The following is a 20,509-nucleotide window of genomic DNA, read 5'->3' as shown; positions in this document are numbered from 1 at the left end:
TTAAATGGATTTTAAGTGTTTGGCAAAGCGGCACAGTGTTTAGCACTGCAGCCTCACTTCATCACGGACCAGGGCTCAATTCCCACGTGTGGGGTTTACACTTCCCCCAGTGTCTGTGAGTTTCTTCCGGGTGCTCCGGTTTCCTCCCACAGTCCAAGGATGTGCAGTTTGGACTGGGTTACAGGGATCAGCAGAGGAGGGGACCGAGGTAGGAAGCTCTTTTAGAGGCTCAGTGCTGACACGACGGGCCAAATGTCCTCCACTAGGGGTTATATGAAGTACCACATAAAAGGCTGATTGATAAAATTGTGGTTCACAGAATAGTAGACTCAGCATCAAACTGACTAAAAAATTGTTTTAAGGATAGAAAAGAGTGAGTTGTGGTAAATTACTGTTTCTCAGACTTGAGGGTGGTCAGTATTTTTTTTTTTACAGCACGGCTCTTTTGATAGTGGTGCTCCCCTGGGCTCAGCACCAGATCAGTCGTCTTTGCTCGAGATAAATGACCTGGATATTGGAATTCAGAGTCAAATTTCAAAATTTACCAATGACACCAAACATAAGAGGAGTGAAAAACAGTGAGGATGATGCCAATCAGGACATAGATAGGCCAGCAGAATAGGCAGACAGCTGGCAGAGAGAGAGAACTGGGAGGTGATGGGTTTTGGGGGAAGGGACAGGTAGAGACAATATGGACTTAATGACACAATAATAAAGAGTGTGCAGGGTGGGTAGCACAGTGGTTAGCACTGCTGCCTCACGGTGCTGAGCAACCAGGTTTAACCCTGGCCCCGGGTCTCACCATCACAAACCAAAAATGTGCAGGGTAGGTGGATTGACCATGCTAAATTGTCCTTATTTGGGGGGAAAAAAATTAAATTTATTTAAAGAAAATAAAGTGTGCCCGGTCAGAGGGACCTGAGGTCCATGTGCATCGATCTCTGAAGGTCATAGGTGATAAGACATTGAGAGAATAGTTAGAAACGCAGATGGGATCTTGGGCTTTAGAATTGGAAGGTTGAATATAAAAAATGCGACGTTTTCTGAATCTTTACAAAGCTCAGGTTGGGTCACAGCTGGAGTATTGTGTCCAGTTCTGGTCACATCACTTCAGGAAGAATGTGTGAGGGTCCTTGAGAGGGTGTGGAGGGAGATTTACCAGAATGGTTCCAGGGATGGGGCATTTTAGATACAAGGTTAGTTTGGGGAAGCTGGAGTTGTTCCCTCAGAGTAAAGGAGATTGAGGACAGATTTGATAGTGGTGTAGATTGATAGACGATGACAGGCTTAGATAAGGCATACAGAAAAGTTGTTCCCATTGGCTGATGAACGAGGGGACACAGAAAAAAAGTTTTGGGTAATGATACATAGATACAGAGAAGATAGGAGCAGGAGGAGGCCTTTTTGCCCTTCAAGCCTGTTCCGCCATTTATCCCGATCATGGCTGATCATCCAACTCAGCACAGTAGCACAGTGGTTAGTACACTTGCTTCACAGCTCCAGAATCCCGGGTTCGATTCCCGACTTGGGTCACTGCAGAGTCTGCACGTTCTCCCTGTGTTTGCGTGGGTTTCCTCCGGGTGCTTCGGTTTCCTCCCACAGACCAAAGACGCGCAGGGTAGGTGGATTGGCTATGCTAAATTGCCCTTAGTGTCCAAAAAAGGATAGGTGGAGGTGTGGGGATAGGGTGGAGGTATGGGCTTAGATTGGGTTCTCTTTCAATGGGCTGGTGCAGATTCGATGGGCCGAATGGCCTCCTTCTGCACTGTAAATTCTATGAAACTCAATAGCCTGATCCTGTTTTCTCCCCATATCCTTTGATCCCATTCTCCCCAAGTGCTACATCTAGCCGCCTCTTGAATATATTCAATGTTTCAGCATCAACTACTTCCTGTGGTAATGAATTCCACAGGCTCACCACTCTTTGGGTGAAGAAATGTCTCCTCATCTCTGTCCAAAATGGTTTATCCCGAATCCTCAGACTGTGACCCCTGGTTCTGCATACACATATCATCGGTAACATCTTCCCTGCATCGACTCTGTCTAGTCCTGTTAGAATCTTATAATCCCCCCTCATTCTTCTGAACTCCAGCGAGAACAATCCTAACCTAGTCAATCTCGCCTCATATGACAGTCCTGCCATCCCTGGAATCAGTCTGGTAAACCTTCGCTGCACTCCCTCGCGAGCAAGAACATCCTTCCTCAGAAAAGGAGACCAAAACTGCGCGCACTATTCTAGGAGTGGCCTCACCAAGGCCCTGTATAATTGCAGTAACACATCCCTGCTTCTGTACTCGAAACCTCTCGCAATAAAGGCCAACATACCATTAGCCTTCTTTACTGCCTGCTGCACCTGCATGCTTACCTTCAGCGACTGGTACACAAGGACACTCAGATCCCGCTGCACACTCCCCTCTCCCAATTTATAACCATTGTGGTAGTAGTCTGCCTTCCTGTTTTTGCTTCCAAAGTGAATAACATCACACTTATCCAAATTATACTGCATCTACCATTGATTTTCCCACTCGCCCAACCTGTCCAGATCATGCTGTAGGATCTCTGTATCCTCGTCACAGTTCACCCTCCCACCCAACTTGGTATCATCTGCAGACTTTCAGATGTTATATTTTGTTCCCTCATCCAAATCATTAATATATATTGTGAATAGCTGGGCTCCCAACACTGATCCCTGTGGCACCCCACTAGTTACTGCCTGCCAATTTGAAAAGGATCCATTAATCCCTACTCTTTGTTTCCTCTCTGCCAACCAGTTTTCTATGCACCTCAATACACTTCCCCCAATCCCATGCGCTTTAATTTTTGTAATGACCTCCAATTGGCATTTTGGTTGGCCAATTGGAGTATGAGCTCCCTCAATGATAGCTCATTGAGGGGGCCCATATAAGCACCTGTGTAGGCTTTGTGAGGCAGTCTTAAGTTGACTGGAATGCTAGCAGCACTGTTTGGAGCTGCTCTTGTATATAAGTTATTGCAAATAAATACTGGTGTGGTGACGGAACCCCTGCCTCCTGTGGATTATTACAATTTTGCACAATAATCTCTTATGCGGGACTTTGTCAAACGCCTTCCAAAAGTCCAAATATACCACATCGACTGGCTCCCCCTCGTCAACTGTACTGGTTACATCTTCAAAGAATTTCAACAGATTTGTCAAGCATGATTTTCCCTTCATAAATCCATGCTGACTCTGACTGATCCTGCCACTGCTTTCTAAATATTCCGCTATAAAGTCCTTGACAATGGATTCAAGAATTTTCCCGATGTTAGGCTTACTGGTCTATAATTCCCTGCTTTCTCTCTACCTCCCTTTTTGAATATTGGTGTGACATGAGCTACCCTCCAATCTGCAAGGACTGTTCCAGAGTCTATAGAATCCCGGAAGATGACTATTTCCAAAGCCACTTCCTTAAGAACTCTGGGATGCAGATTCTCCGGCCCTGAGGACTTATCCGCCTTCAATCCCATCAATTTTCCCAGCACCATTTCTCTACTAATGTTGATCTCCCTCAGTTCTTCCCTCTCACTAAACCTATCATTCTCCAACATTTTTGGTATCTGATTTGTGTCCTCTTTTGTGAAGACAGAACCAAAGTATGTATTCAATTGCTCAGCCATTTCTTTGTCCCTTATTATACATTCCCCTATTTCTGTCTGTTGGGGCCTACCAATCTCTTTCTCTTTACCAATCTCTTTCTCTTCACATATCTATAGAAACTCTTAGTGTCAGTCTTTATGTTCCCTGCAAGCTTACTTCCGTACTGTACTTTCCCCTTCTTAATCAATCCCTTCATCCTTCTTTACTGGATTCTAAACTGCTCCCAATCCTCAGACCTATTATTTTTCTTGCCCAATCTGTATGCTTCTTCCTTGGATCGGATACTATTTCTAATTTCCTATGTAAGCCATGGATTGGCCCTCTTACCCATTTTGTTTTTGTGCCAGCCAGGAATGAACAGTTGCTGTAGTTCCCCCATGCGTTCCTTGAATGTTTGCCATTGTCTATCCACTGTCATCCCTTTCAGTAACTCTCCCCAATCTATCAAGGCCAACTCGCGCCTCATATCTTCACTGTTCCCTTTATTAAGATTCAGCACCCTAGTTTCCGAATCAATTACTTTACTCTCCATCTTGATAAAAAAATTCTATCATGTTATGGTCGCTCATCCCCAAGGGGTCTCGTACAGCCAGATTGGTAATGATTCCCTTCTCATTACACAGTACCCAGGCTAAGATGGCCTGCTGTCGAGTTGGTTCCTCCACATATTGGTCAAGAAAACCATCCTCTATACACTCCAGGAATTCTGCTTCTACGGCATTGTGGCTAATTTGATTTGCCCAATCTCTGTGAAGATTAAAATCACCCATGATCACCGATATTCCCTTATTACATGCATCTCTCAATTTGTGTTTAATGCCATTCCCAACATCACCTCTGCAGTTAGGGGTCTATATATGACACCCACTAATGCTTTTTTGCCCCTTGGTATTTCTCAACTCTACCCACACAGACTCCATATTATCAGAGCTAATATCCTTTCTCACTACTGTGTTAATTTCCTCTTTAACCAACAGTGCCACGCCACCACTTTTTCTTTTATGTCTGTCTTTCTTAAATACTGAAAACCCTGGGACAGTCAGTTCCCATCCCTGGTCACCCTGCAGCCGTGTCTCCGTAATCCCAATTATATATTAAATATACCCATTTATATTTATCTGTGCGATCAGTTCATCCACTTTATTGCAAATGCTCCGTGCATTGAGGCATGATGCAGGCTGTGGCTGTGAATGTGAGAAGGATCATGACACCAATTCGGAGGAAGTTCTGTGAATATATCGTCTTTGTATCTTCCTCACAACACACATTTCAATCCAGCTCTGGATTTACTAAACTTGGATATATTACTCAGTTCCTTCATCCGATATAGATTGATAATAGCTGAGGGCCCAGTTTTAGTCCTTTTGGCACCTCGCCAGCTAAAACATGTCAACCTGAAAATGATCCATTTATTATCTGTCCATTAGCCAATCCACTATCCATGTTAATATGCAACCCTCAATCACATGAGACTATATCTTATGCAACAGCCTTTCATGTGGCAACTTATCAAATGCCTTCTCAAAATCCAAATATCTACTGGTCTCTGTTTATAAGACCATAAGACATAGGAGCGGAAGTAAGGCCATTCGGCCCATCGAGTCCACTCCACCATTCAATCATGGCTGATTTCAACTCCATTTACCCGCTCTCTCTCCATAGCCCTTAATTCCTCGAGAAATCAAGAATTTATCAACTTATGTCTTAAAGACACTCAACATCCCGGCCTCCACCGCCCTCTGTGGCAATGAATTCCACATACCCACCACTCTCTGGCTGAAGAAATTTCTCATCTCTGTTCTAAAGTGACTCCCTTTTATTCTAAGGCTGTGCCCCCGGGTCCTAGTCCCTACATCCACCCTATCTAAGCCATTCATTGTCTTGTAAGTTTCTATTAGATCTCCCCTCAACCTCCTAAACTCCAATGAATATAATCCCAGGATCCTCAGACGTTCATCGTATGTTAGGCCTACCATTCCTGGCATCATCCGTGTGAATCTCCGCTGGACCCGCTCCAGTGCCAGTATGTCCTTCCTGAGGTGTGGGGCCCAAAATTGCTCACAGTATTCTAAATGGGGCCTAACTAATGCTTTATAAAGCTTCAGAAGTACATCCCTGCTTTGATATTCCAAGCCTCTTGAGATGAATGACAACATTGCATTTGCTTTCTTAATTACGGACTCAACCTGCAAGTTTACCTTTAGAGAATCCTGGACTAGGACTCCCAAGTCCCTTTGCACTTCAGCATTATGAATTTTGTCACCATTTAGAAAATAGTCCATGCCTCTATTCCTTTTTCCAAAGTGCAAGACCTTGCACTTGCCCACATTGAATTTCATCAGCCATTTCTTGGACCACTCTCCTAAACTGTCTAAATCTTTCTGCAGCCTTCCCACCTCCTCCATACTACCTGCCCCTCCACCTATCTTTGTATCATCGGCAAACTTAGCCAGAATGCCCCCAGTCCCGTCATCTAGATCGTTAATATATAAAGAGAACAGCTGTGGCCCCAACACTGAACCCTGCGGGACACCACTTGCCACCGGTTGCCATTCCGAAAAAGAACCTTTTATCCCAACTCTCTGCCTTCTGCCTGACAGCCAATCGTCAATCCATGTTAGTACCTTGCCTCGATTACCATGGGCCCTTATTTTACTCCGCAGTCTCCCGTGAGGCACCTTATCAAATGCCTTTTGGAAGTCAAGATAGGTAACATCCATTGGCTCTCCTTGGTCTAACCTATTTGTTATCTCTTCAAAGAACTCTAACAGGTTTGTCAGGCACGACCTCCCCTTACTAAATCCATGCTGACTTGTCCTAATCCGACCCTGCACTTCCAAGAATTTAGAAATCTCATCCTTAACAATGGATTCTAGAATCTTGCCAACAACCGAGGTTAGGCTAATTGGCCTATAATTTTCCATCTTTTTCCTTGTTCCCTTCTTGAACAGGGGGGTTACAACAGCGATTTTCCAATCCTCTGGGACTTTCCCTGACTCCAGTGACTTTTGAAAGATCATAACTAACGCCTCCACTATTTCTTCAGCTATCTCCTTTAGAACTCTAGGATGTAGCCCATCTGGGCCCGGAGATTTATCAATTTTTAGACCTCTTAGTTTCTCTCGCACTTTCTCCTTTGTGATGGCTACCATATTCAACTCTGCCCCCTGACTCTCCTGAATTGTTGGGATATTACTCATGTCTTCTACTGTGAAGACTGACGCAAAGTACTTATTTAGTTCCTCAGCTATTTCCTTGTCTCCCATCACCAGCGTCATTTTGGAGCGGCCCAATGTCAACTTTTGCCTCCCGTTTGTTTTTAATGTATTTAAAGAAACTTTTACTATCATTCCTAATGTTACTGGCTAGCCTACCTTCATATCCTCTCTTTCCTTATTTCTCTCTTTGTTATCCTCTGTTTGTTTTTGTAGCCTTCCCAATCTTCTGACTTCCCACTACTCTTTGCCACATTATAGGCTTTCTCTTTTGCTTTGATGCATTCCCTAACTTCCTTTGTCAGTCATGGCTGCCTAATCCCCCCTCTGATAACCTTTCTTTTCTTTGGGATGAACCTCTGTACCGTGTCCTCAATTACTCCCAGAAACTCCTGCCATTACTGTTCTTCTGTCTTTCCCACTAGGCTCTGCTCCCAGTTGATTTTCGTCAGTTCCTCCCTCATGCCCCTGTAGTTACCTTTATTTAACTGTAACACCTTTACATCTGATTCTACCTTCTTTCTTTCAAATTGGAGATTGAATTATGATCCTTTGTGATGGCTACCATATTCAACTCTGCCCCCTGACTCTCCTGAATTGTTGGGATATTATGATCACTGCCTCCTAAGTGTTCCCTTACGTTGTAAGACTTGATAAACAAGTCTGGCTCATGACATAACACTAAGTCCAGAATGGCCTGTTCCCTCGTGGGCTCCATCACAAGCTGTTCCAAAAAGCCCTCCTGTAAACATTCAATGAATTCCCTTTCCTTGGGTCCACTAGCAGCATTATTTACCCAGTCCACCTGCATATTGAAGTCCCCCATGATCACTGTGACCTTGCCTTTCTGACATGCACTTTCTATTTCGTGGTGCATTTTGTGCCCCCGGTCCTGACCACTGTTAGGAGGCCTGTACATAACTCCCATTATGGTTTTTTTGCCTTTGTGGTTCCTCACCTCTACCCACACAGACTCCACATCATCTGACCCTATGTCGTTTAGTGCTATTGATTTAATTTCATTCCTAATTAACAAGGCAACCCCGCCCCCTCTGCCCACCTCTCTGTCTTTTCGATAGGTTGTGAATCCCTAGATGTTTAAATGCCAGTCCTGAACCCCCTGCAACCATGTCTCTGTGATGCCTACCACATCACACCTGCCAGTCACAATCTGGGCCACAAGCTCATCTACCTTTTTCCGTACACTGCGCGCATTTAAATATAGCTTTAATTCTCTATTGACCATCCCTTTTTGTTTTCTTAGTGTGGTGGACCTTGGTTTACTGAGCCTTTCCATACACTGTGTCATATTTTGTGGGATGGGAACTATCGTAACCTCTGCTGAGTTTTGTCTTTTTGTGCTTTTTTGTATTCCTAAGCAGCTACGCTTTCCACTGATTACTTCACCTCTTGGTTCCCTGACTTTCCCTTCCCCCCCCAATCTCTAGTTTAAAGTCCTATTGACCACCCTATTTACTCTTTTCGCCAGAACACTGGTCCCAGCTCGGTTCAGGTGGAGAACTTCCCAACAGTATAGGTCCCCCCCTGTCCCAAAACTGATGCCAGTGTCCCATGAAAAGGAACCCCTCTTTCCCACACCACTCTTTCAGCCACGTGTTAACTTCCCTTATTCTGGCCCCCCTATGCCAATTTGCACGTGGCTCGGGCAGTAATCCGAAGATTATGACCCTTGAGGACCTGTTTTTTAATTTGAATCCTAGCTCTTTATAATCTCTGAACAGGTCCTCTTTCCTAGACTTGCCTATGTTGTTGGTACCAACATGGACCACAACAACTGGATCCTCCCCCTCCCTCTCTAGTATCCTTTCAAGCCGGTCAGAGATGTCCTGCACCCTAGCACCGGGCAGGCAACATACCATGCGGGACTCTTTATCCTGCTCACAAAGGATACTATCTATCCCCCTGATAATAGAATCCCCTACAACTACACCTTGCCTATTTACTCCCTCCCTTGAATGGCCTGCTGAACCATGGTGTCTTGGTCAGCTGACTCATCCTTCCTGCAGCCCTGTTCGCCATCCACACAGGGAGCAAGTGCCTCATACCTGTTGGACAGGGTCAAGGGCTGAGGCTCCTGAGTTCCTGACTGCTGGTTCCCTTTACCTGCCTGACTTGCAGTCACACCCTGCTGTCCCTGGCCACTGGCAGGATTTAAACTACTTACTCTGACAGGTGTGACTGCCTCCTGAAACACAGTGTCCAGGTAAGTCTCCCCCTCCCGAATGTGCCTCAGTGTTTGAAGCTCAGACTCCAGCTCATCAACTCTGAGCCGGAGCTCTTTGAGCAGCCAACACTTACTGCAGATGTGGTCGCTGCAGCTCTCAATGGGATCTGCCAGCTCCCACATCAAGCAGCTCAAGCACATCACCTGACCAGCCATCACTAATTAATTTACATTGTTGCGGGAGCTTCACCTATAGTTATTCAAGTATAGCATTCTTCACTCCCCAACTGACCAGACGGGACTCAAAGAGTTCAAGCTATAGTAAGGGAGCAAAATATCCACAGGGTGGCTTGCCTGCTCCCCCAGCACAGAAAATACAGGTTGATTATACTTTTCTCTGTTATCTCAAGCAATTAACATATACCAATCAAAATAATTCATTTGTTTAGAAATTATCTATATCCATTCACAACTAACTAGGATTACATGATGCATTATCGGTGAGGATAATTTCTAATCATAATTAAAGCACATGCATGTCATTATAATATTGCTGAGCATGTAGCTATCTGCACTTTTCTGTTATTGCTCGACACATATAAGATTAAAAATATGCATTGTCTGTGGTGTCCCTTACTCACATCCAATCGACCCTGACATCCTCAAAAGCATCTAACAGTTTGGAATATAAATAAAAAGAGTGAGGCTGATAGATACAGAGCAAAACTGGATAATTGCTGCCAACTCTCTTAATTTCTTCAAGCTCCTGAAGTTGTGAAGAATGAACGTTATGCATTCAGCCCTGATTGGTGGGGCCTGGGTTGCCTCTTGTACGAGATGATTGAGGGACAGTCACCATTTCAACAGCGCAAGAAAAAGATCAAACGGGAGGAGGTGGAAATCCGGGTCAAGGAAGAACAGGAGAGTTACTCGGACAAGTTCTCAATGGAAGTACGTTCACTGTGTCAGATGGTAAGTCTCTACCACTGAAGAAGTCGTGCTGAATGTTGTGCGGTATCCACACTGGCAGATCTTTGGAATAAAAGGGACAGTAGTAATGTGGATACAAACTGTCTGAATAATTAGAAGCAGAGAATAACAGTCAATTGATGTTTTCAGGCTGGAAGATGGATTGTGGTGAAATTCCCCAGGGGTCGTTATTGGGATCCTTGCTTTTCCTGATATACATTAATGATCTAGATCTTGGTGTGCAGGGGGACAGTTTCAAAGTTTGCAGTTGATACAAAACTTGGAAATATTATAAACTGTGAAGAAGATGGTGCAGAACTACAAAAAAAGAAAGACAAGTTGGTGGAGTGAGCAGATAGGTGGCAGATGAAGTTCGATGTGGAGAAGAGTGAGGTGATTCATTTTGGTAGGAAGAACATTGTTGCGGGAGCTTCACCGATAGTTATTCAACTATAGCATTCTTCACTCCCCAACTGACCAGACGAGACTCAGAGTTCAAGCTATAGTAAGGGAGCAAAATATCCATAGGGTGGCTTGCCTGCTCCCCCAGCACAGAAAATACAGGTTGATTATACTTTTCTCTGTTATCTCAAGCAATTAACATATACCAATCAAAAGAATTCATTTGTTTAGAAAGTATCTATATCCATTCACAACTAACTAGGATTACATGATGCATTATCGGTGAGGATAATTTCTAATCATAATTAAAGCTCATGCATGTCATTATAATATTGCTGAGCATGTAGCTATCTGCACTTTTCTGTTATTGCTCGACACATATAAGATTAAAAATATGCATTGTCTGTGGTGTCCCTTACTCCCATCCAATTCCATATCCTTGCAATAATTTTAAAAGGTCCGAGACTTATCAGTTGTGGCAACAGCCTCCTGCCAGCTTGTCCTGTCTCTGGGAATGCAAGCTTCTCAAGCAGCCCATGTGAGCGCTTAAGTTTTATTTAAAAACCTGTAAAGGTTTTATACATGAACATATGTGATTTTCATTTATTAACCCTTTCAAACATGGAGAGACAACAGCACTAGTTACAGGTCGCATCCCGCTGGATCCGGAGCGGGACGCAGTGATAGATCCCGGGAGAGGCCTTCCCGACCGCGCGAGACGTTGTGATCTGGATCCCACCACAATGGGCAGGATGCAGACTTGCAGAATTAAGTGACTTTAAAACTCACTTAACTTTGCCGATGCCACACGCAAACGGCTCCTGGGAACTGCGGGCCTCGTCAAGGAAACCCCGGCTGGGCATCATTCAGCACTGGTCCCCACAAATGGAGACCAGGAGGAATGGCACTTTGGTGGGAGTCTCTCAGGTGATTTGTGGCCCCCGGGTGGCTGGTATTTGGGCAGTGTGGCTTCCTGGCACTGCTGATGCTGCTCAGGCACCTTGGCACTGCCAGTCTGGCATCCTGGCAGTGCCACCTGTGCACCCAGACAGTGCTAGTGGGAGGGGAAGCCTGGCACTGCCAGTCTGGCATCCTGGCAGTGCCACCTGTGCACCCAGACAGTGCTAGTGGGAGGGGAAGCCTGGCACTGCCAGTCTGGCACCCTGGCAGTGCCACCTGTGCCCACAGACTGCTACTGGTAGGAGAAGTCTGGCACTGCAAGTCTGGCACCCTGGCAGTGCCACCTGTGCCCCCAGACTGATACTGGGAGGGGAAGCCTGGCACTGCCAGTCTGGCATCCTGGCAGTGCCACCTGTGCCCCCAGACAGTGCTACTGGGGGGGGAGCCTGGTACTGCCAGTCTGGCATCCTGGCAGTGCCACCTGTGCCCCCAGACAGTGCTACTGGGGGGGGGGGCCTGGGACTGCCAATCTGGCATCCTGGCAGTGCCACCTGTGCACCCAGACAGTGCTACTGGGAGGTGAAGCCAATTTTTTTTCGTTTCTTTTTTAAATCTTTCTCTTATTTATAAACAGTTGTAGATTTACATCACATTTTTCTTACCTGTGTTAATTTACTTTATTGTGGGAGAGGTTTATTTTATCTTTCATTTAATTGACCCTATATACATTTGTCCGCCCTCTGGATCGGTCTATGGTCTCCCCCCACCCCTTTGGCTTCAGCTGTGTTTTGCTTTCCTTTTCTTCTCCTCTTTTGTGGTTTCGCCACTGCCCCCGCCCCCCCCCCCCCCCCCCCGTTCTGCCGGTTGCGCAGTCCTTTGGTTCCTCATCTATCTTGGATTTTTATTATTAACTTGCTCCTCGTTGCTGGCCTCAAACAAGTTTTGGAAGAGGCCGAAAAACTGCCCCCAAGTATCTAGGAAGCCTTTTTCCGACCCTCGGATGGCATACTTCTCCAGGTGGAGAATTTCCAAGAGGTCAGCAAGCCAGTCGAGCAGGATTTTCCGGCGTTTGATTATGGAAGTGAAAACAAGGGCGTTGGCCCCCTTCCCCATGTATAGTTCTGGCTCCTCCGATACCCTGAAGATTGCCACTTTCGGACATGGCTTCACCCTCACCCCCACAACCTTGAAACGAAAAATGAAATGAAAATGAAAATCGCTTATTGTCACAAGTAGGCTTCAATGAAGTTACTGTGAAAAGCCCCTAGTCACCACATTCCGGTGCCTGTTCGGGGAGGCTGGTACGGGAATCGAACCATGCTGCTGGCCTGCCTTGGTCTGCTTTAAAAGCCAGTGATTTAGCCCAGTGTGCTAAACCAGCCCCAACCTTGGACATTGCCTCGAAGAAGGCTGTCCACAACCCAGCATAGAACATAGAACAATACAGCGCAGTACAGGCCCTTCGGCCCACGATGTTGCACCGAAACAAAAGCCATCTAACCTACACTATGCCATTATCATCCATATGTTTATCCAATAAACTTTTAAATGCCCTCAATGTTGGCGAGTTCACTACTGTAGCAGGTAGGGCATTCCATGGCCTCACTACTCTTTGCGTAAAGAACCTACCTCTGACCTCTGTCCTATATCTATTACCCCTCAGTTTAAAGTTATGTCCCCTCGTGCCAGCCATATCCATCCGGGGGAGAAGGCTCTCACTATCCACCCTATCCAACCCCCTGATCATTTTGTATGCCTCTATTAAGTCTCCTCTTAACCTTCTTCTCTCCAACGAAAACAACCTCAAGTCCATCAGCCTTTCCTCATAAGATTTTCCCTCCATACCAGGCAACATCCTGGTAAATCTCCTCTGCACCCGCTCCAAAGCCTCCACGTCCTTCCTATAATGCGGTGACCAGAACTGTACGCAATACTCCAAATGTGGCCGTACCAGAGTTCTGTACAGCTGCAACATGACCTCCCGACTCCGGAACTCAATCCCTCTACCAATAAAGGCGAACACTCCATAGGCCTTCTTCACAACCCTATCAACCTGGGTGGCAACTTTCAGGGATCTATGTACATGGACACCTAGATTCCTCTGCTCATCCACACTTTCAAGAACTTTACCATTAGCCAAATATTCCGCATTCCTGTTATTCCTTCCAAAGTGAATCACCTCACACTTCTCTCCATTAAACTCCATTTGCCACCTCTCAGCCCAGCTCTGCAGCTTATCTATATCCCTCTGTAACCTGCTACATCCTTCCACACTATCGACAACACCACCGACTTTAGTATCGTCTGCAAATTTACTCACCCACCCTTCTGCGCCTTCCTCTAGGTCATTGATAAAAATGACAAACCGCAACGGCCCCAGAACAGATCCTTGTGGTACTCCACTTGTGACTGTACTCCATTCTGAACATTTCCCATCAACCACCACCCTCTGTCTTCTTTCAGCTAGCCAATTTCTGATCCACATCTCTAAATCACCCTCAATCCCCAGCCTCCGTATTTTTTGCAATAGCCTACCGTGGGGAACCTTATCAAACGCTTTGCTGAAATCCATATACACCACATCAACTGCTCTACCCTCGTCTACCTGTTCAGTCACCTTCTCAAAGAACTAAATAAGGTTTGTGAGGCATAACCTACCCTTCACAAAGCCATGCTGACTATCCCTGATCATATTATTCTTATCTAGATGATTATAAATCTTGTCTCTTATAATCCCCTCCAAGACTTTACCCACTACAGACGTGAGGCTCACCGGTCTATAGTTGCCGGGGTTGTCTCTGCTCCCCTTTTTGAACAAAGGGACCACATTTGCTGTCCTCCAGTCCTCTGGCACTATTCCTGTAGCCAATGATGACATAAAAATCAAAGCCAAAGGTCCAGCAATCTCTTCCCTGGCCTCCCAGAGAATCCTAGGATAAATCCCATCAGGCCCCGGGGCCTTATCTATTTTCAGCCTGTCCAGAATTGCCAACACCTCTTCCCTACGTACCTCAATGCCATCTATTCTATTAGCCTGGGGCTCAGCATTCTCCTCCACAACATTATCTTTTTCCTGAGTGAATACTGACGAAAAATATTCATTTAGTATCTCGCCTATCTCTTCAGACTCTACACACAACTTCCCATCCCTGTCCTTGACTGGTCCTACTCTTTCCCTAGTCATTCGCTTATTCCTGACATACCTATAGAAAGCTTTTGGGTTTTCCTTGATCCTTCCTGCCAAATACTTCTCATGTCCCCTCCTTGCTCGTCTTAGCTCTCTCTTTAGATCCTTCCTCGCTACCTTGTAACTATCCATCGCCCCAACCGAAACTTCACACCTCATCTTCACATAGGCCTCCTTCTTCCTCTTAACAAGAGATTCCACTTCCTTGGTAAACCACGGTTCCCTCGCTCGACGCCTTCCTCCCTGTCTGACCGGTACATAGAATTAGAATTTTTAGAATTTACAGTGCAGAAGGAGGCCATTCGGCCCATCGAGTCTGCACTGGCTCTTGGAAAGAACACCCTACCCAATGTCAACACCGCCACCCTATCCCTATAACCCAGTAACCCCACCCAACACTAAGGGCAATTTTGGACACTAAGGGCAATTTATCATGGCCAATCCACCTAACCCGCACATCTTTGGACTGTGGGAGGAAACCGGAGCACCCGGCGGAAACCCACGCACACACGGGGAGGATGTGCAGACTCCGCACAGACAGTGTCCCAAGCTGGAATCGAACCTGGGACCCTGGAGCTGTGAAGCAATTGTGCTATCCACAAGGCTACCGTGCTGCCCGTACATACTTATCAAGAACACGCAGTAGCTGATCCTTGAACAAGCCGCCCCACTTATCCAGTGTGCCCAACCCTTGCAGCCTACTTCTCCACCTTATCCCCCCCAAGTCACGTCTAATGGCATCATAATTGCCCTTCCCCCAGCTATAACTCTTGCCCTGCGGTGTATACTTATCCCTTTCCATCATTAACGTAAACGTCACCGAATTGTGGTCACTGTCCCCAAAGTGCTCTCCTACCTCCAAATCCAACACCTGGCCTGGTTCATTACCCAAAACCAAATCCAACGTGGCCTCGCCTCTTGTTGGCCTGTCAACATATTGTTTCAGGAAACCCTCCTGCACACACTGTACAAAAAACGACCCATCTATTGTACTCGAACTATATCTTTTCCAGTCAATATTTGGAAAGTTAAAGTCTCCCATAATAACTACCCTGTTACTGTCGCTCTTTTCCAGAATCATCTTCGCCATCCTTTCCTCTACATCCCTAGAACTATTTGGAGGCCTACAGAAAACTCCCAACAGGGTGACCTCTCCTTTCCTGTTTCTAACTTCAGCCCATACTACCTTGGAAGAAGAGTCCCCATCTAGCATCCTCTCCGCCACCGTAATACTGCTCTTGACTAGCAGCGCCACACCTCCCCCTCTTTTGCCTCCTTCTCTGAGCTTATTAAAACACCTAAACCCCGGAACCTGCAACATCCATTCCTGTCCCTGCTCTATCCATGTCTCCAAAATGGCCACAACATCGAAGTCCCAGGTACCAACCCATGCTGCCAGTTCCCCTACCTTGTTTCGTATACTCCTGGCATTGAAGTAGACACACTTCAAACCACCTACCTGAACACTGGCCCTCTCCTGCGATGTCAAATCTGTGCTCCTGACCTCTATACTCTCATTCTCCCTTACCCTAAAACTACAATCCAGGTTCCCATGCCCCTGCTGCATTAGTTTAAACCCCCCCAAAGAGCACTAACAAATCTCCCCCCCAGGATATTTGTGCCCCTCTGGTTCAGATGTAGACCATCCTGTCTGTCGAGGTCCCACCTTCCCCAGAAAGAGCCCCAGTTATCCAGAAATCTGAATCCCTCCCGCCTGCACCATCCCTGTAGCCACGTGTTTAAATGCTCTCTCTCCCTATTCCTCATCTCACTATCACGTGGCACGGGCAACAACCCAGAGATAACAACTCTGTTTGTTCTAGTTCTGAGCTTCCATCCTAGCTCCCTGAAAGCCTGCCTGACATCCTTGTCCCCTTTCCTACCTATGTCGTTAGTGCCAATGTGGACCACGACTTGGGGCTGCTCCCCCTCCCCCTAAGGACCCGGAAAACACGATCCGAGACATCACGTACCCTTGCACCTGGGAAGCAACATACCAAACGTGAGAGTCTCACGCTCCCACAAAATCTCCTATCTGTGCCCCTGACTATAGAGTCCCCAATTACTAATGGTCTGCTCCTCTCCCGCCTTCCCTTCTGAGCAACAGGGACAGACTCCGTGCCAGAGGCCCGTACCCCATGGCTTACCCCTGGTAAGTCGTCCCCCCCACAAGTATCCAAAGCGGTATACTTGTTTCTCAGGGGAACGACCGCAGGGGATCCCTGCACTGACTGCTTTTTCCCAGTCCCTCTTACAGTTACCCACCTATCTCCAATCTTTGGTGTAACTAATTCCCTGAAGCTGCTATCTATGACCCCTTCTGCCTCCCGAATGATCCGAAGTTCTTCCAACTCCAGCTCCAGTTCCCTAACTCGGTCTTGGAGGAGCTGGAGATGGCAGCACTTCCTGCAGGTAAAATCAGCAGGGACACTAACTGCATCCCTCACCTCAAACATCCTGCAGGAGGAACATTGCACTCCCTTCCCTGCCATTCCTCTAACTTTCTACCAAGATCTGGCTAACAACTAAATTAAATTTTTTATAAAAAATAATAATTATATAATAAAATATGGTACTTACCTCAGACCAATGGGTTTTATTATTAGGTTAGAGGAGGAGGGCGGGTGGGAGACACTACACGTGTAGTGTCTCGGGTTTCCTCTCCACCAGAATTTATTGGTGAGGGTCTTCCCAGACGTCCGCGGGTCTACTTCCTGTTCCCGCCTAAAACACTAATTTTAAAAAAAAAATTTAAAAATTCTCAGCTCCTGCTGAAATTGACTAACCAGCCAGCTCCACTCCCGCCGAAATCGACTGGCCTGCCCCTGCAAAGACAAGTGCTTTTAAAGGACAGACTTACCTCCCAGCAACCACTTCCGCACTGCTCTCGCTGAAACTGACTCACCAGCTGATTCTCCCGCCGAAATCGACTGGCCTGCCCCTGCAAAGACAAGTGCTTTTAAAGGACAGACTTACCTCCCAGCAACCACTTCCGCACTGCTCCCGCTGAAACTGACTCACCAGCTGTTCTCACGCCCAAATCGACTGGCCTGCCCCTGCAAAGACAAGTGCTTTTAAAGGACAGACTTACCTCCCAGCAACCACTTCCGCACTGCTCCCGCTGAAACTGACTCACCAGCTGTTCTCACGCCGAAATCGACTGGCCTGCCCCTGCAAAGACAAGTGCTTTTAAAGGACAGACGTACCTCCCAGCAACCACTTCCGCACTGCTCCTGCTGAAACTGACTCACCAGCTGATTCTCCCGCCGAAATCAACTGGCCTGCCCCTGCAAAGACAAGTGCTTTTAAAGGACAGACTTACCTCCCAGCAACCACTTCCGCACTGCTCCCGCTGAAACTGACTCACCAGCTGTTCTCACGCCGAAATCAACTCTTTTGGGCTTGCCCCAGCAAGCTTGGGGCAAGCCCAAAACATGTGGGTGTGGTTGGCCGATCCCCTCTGGCACCGTTCACATTTATCCTCCACCTCCGGGAAGAACCTGCTCATTCGGATTCTGGTCAGGTGTGCTCTGTGCACCACTTTGAGCTGTATTAGGCTGAGCCTTACGCAGGAAGAGGTGGAATTAGCACTCCTCAGTGCTTTGCTCCAGAGTCCCCACCCTACCTCTGTCCCCAGTTCGTCCTCCCATTGTTGTCTGGTCTCGTCCAGTGGTGTTCGAGCTCTGTCCAGTAACTGGCCGTATATTTTCCCACATAGCCCCCCCTTCTTGCTGCGTGTGCCTATCAGGCCTTCTAGTAGTGTGGTTTCTGGAGCCCGTGGGGTACCCTACTGTCTCTTTGCGGAGGAAGTGTTTTATTTGGGGGTGTCTCATTTCCTGTCCTTTTGCTAGTTTCCACATCGTCGGCGGTTCGTCCAGTGTCACCAGTCAGTGCCCTACGTAGAAGTCCCCGACCGTCAATGTGCCCCCGTCCCACCTCCATCTTTTGAAGGTGGTATCTAGCATGGCTGGGGGAATCTGTGATTGCCGCAGATGAGGGCCATGGGGACATTTTAGTTATCCCGAAGTGTTGCCTGAGCTGGGTCCATGCTCTCAGCGTGGCCGTTACCACTGGGCTCGTTGTGTATCTTGTTGAGGGAGACGGGAGTGCTGCTGTAGCCAGGGCCCGGAGGGTCGTTACTTTACAGGGGGTCTCCTCCATTTGTACCCAATCTGTGCCGGGTTCTTGTACTCATCCCCTCACTCTTACTGCTGTTGGTAGTATTGTAGGTTTGGTAAAACCAAGCCACCTTTGATTTGCCTTCTTTGCAGTGTCGGTTTGGGGAATCTCGGGTTCTTGCCTTGCCCCCCCCCCACAAATGCCATGATTCGACCGTCTACATTTTGGAAAAAGGCCTTGGGGATGAAGATCAGTATGGGTCTAAACAGGAAGAGGAACCTCGGCAGTACGTTCATCTAGATCGTCTGCGCGTTCCCCGCCAGGGAGAGTGGGAGCGAGCCCCACCTTTAAAGGTCCTTTTTTACTTCCTCCACCAGGCTGGTCAGGTTCCACTTGTGGAGCTGTGTCCAGTCTCTGGCTATCTGGAGCCCCAGGCAACGGAATCTGTTCTGGGCCGCTTTAAACGAGAGCCCCTCCAGCTCTGCCCCTCCCCCATTTGGGTTCACTGGGAATGCCTCACTTTTTCCCAGGTTACGTTTGTAGCCCGAAAAGGTTCCAAACTCTTTCAGGATTTGCAATATTGACTTCAGTCCCTCCTGTGGCTTCGAGTCATAGAGGAGCAGGTCATCAGCATAGAGTGAGACTCTGTGCTCTCTGTTTCCTCTCCGGATTCCCTTCCAGCTTTTCGCATCCCGCAGGGCTATCGCCAAGGGTTTGATCGCTACCGCGAAGAAGAGTGGGGACAGGGGGCAGCCCCGTCTTCCTCTCTGTAGCTGGAAGTATTCAGAGCTTGTGGTGTTAGTTCGGACATTCGCTTTGGGAGCGTTGTGCAGGAGCCTCACCCAGGCGATGAACCCCGCTCCTAGCCCAAACCGTTCCAGTACCTCGAGGGGTAATTCCATTCGACTCCGTCGAAAACCTTTTCTGCATCCAGGGAGACGATCATCTCTCGTGTTTTCTCTCCGGAGGTGGTCATTATTACGTTCAGCGGCCACCTGATTTTCACTGTGAGCCTTTGGTCCTCTGTGACCACCCCCACTACTCAGCCCTCCAGCCTTTTTTTTTTCTTTTCTTTTTTTTAATATCAATTTAGGGTACCCAATTCATTTTTTCCAATTAAGGGGCAATTTAGCGTAGCCAATCCACCGAGCCTGCACATCTTTGGGTTGTGGGGGCGAAACCCACGCAAACACGGGGAGAATGTGCAAACCCCACATGGACGGTGACCCAGAGCCCGGATCGAACCTGGGACCTCGGCACCGTGAGGCGGCAGGGCTAACACACTGCGCCACCGTGCTGCCCCGTCCTCCAGCCTTTTGGCCAGGACCTTTGCGAGAGTTTTCGCGTCCACATTCTGCAGTGAGATGGGTCTGTATGATCCACATTCCATCGGGTCTTTATCTCTTGGGGGGAATCAGTGAGGGCGGGCAGGGTGCCCCTTGCCAATGGGTCCGTGAACATGTCCCTTAGATTTGGGGCCAGGACTGGTGCATATTCTTTGTAGAAGTCCGCCGGGAACCCGTTGGGTCCCGGTGTCTTCCCCGCCTGCATGGAGCTGATGCTCTCCATGATTTCTCCTAGATCTATTGGTGCTTCCAGCTCCCTCCGGCTGTCTTCCCCTAACGGTACTTCCAGTCCGTCGAGGAACTATTTCATCCCCGCGTCCCCGTTGGGGGACTCAAAGTTGTACAGTCCCTGGTAGAAGGTCTCAAATGCCCAATTGACCTCCTTTGGTTCTGTTACCAGTCTGCCCCTGCTGTCCTTTACCTGCGCTATATCCCTCGTGGCTGCCTGCTTTCTCAGCCGGTGAGCCAGTAGGCGGCCAGCCTGGTCTCCGTGTTCGTGGAAGGTCCCCCATGTCTGGCGGAGTTGGTACACTGCTTTCCTAGTGGATAGCAGGTTAAAGTCCATTTGCA

General features: G+C 47.5%; 1 protein-coding gene across 1 annotated transcript in view; it reads left to right on the top strand.

The window, feature by feature from the left end:
- Window positions 1-20,509, top strand: part of LOC140427371 (G protein-coupled receptor kinase 6-like) — a 256,903-nt gene that overhangs the window by 175,743 nt on the left and 60,651 nt on the right. The window contains exon 11 of the mRNA XM_072512918.1: window positions 9,780-9,988. Within this exon, the coding sequence (XP_072369019.1) occupies window positions 9,780-9,988 (209 nt within the window). The remainder of the gene's footprint in view (window positions 1-9,779; window positions 9,989-20,509) is intronic.

The sequence above is a fragment of the Scyliorhinus torazame genome, chromosome 7 (assembly GCF_047496885.1).
Source record: "Scyliorhinus torazame isolate Kashiwa2021f chromosome 7, sScyTor2.1, whole genome shotgun sequence".
Classification (NCBI taxonomy): Eukaryota; Metazoa; Chordata; class Chondrichthyes; order Carcharhiniformes; family Scyliorhinidae; genus Scyliorhinus; species Scyliorhinus torazame.
Note: the sequence above shows the minus strand (reverse complement) of the source record. Positions and strands in the feature narration are given on the sequence as shown.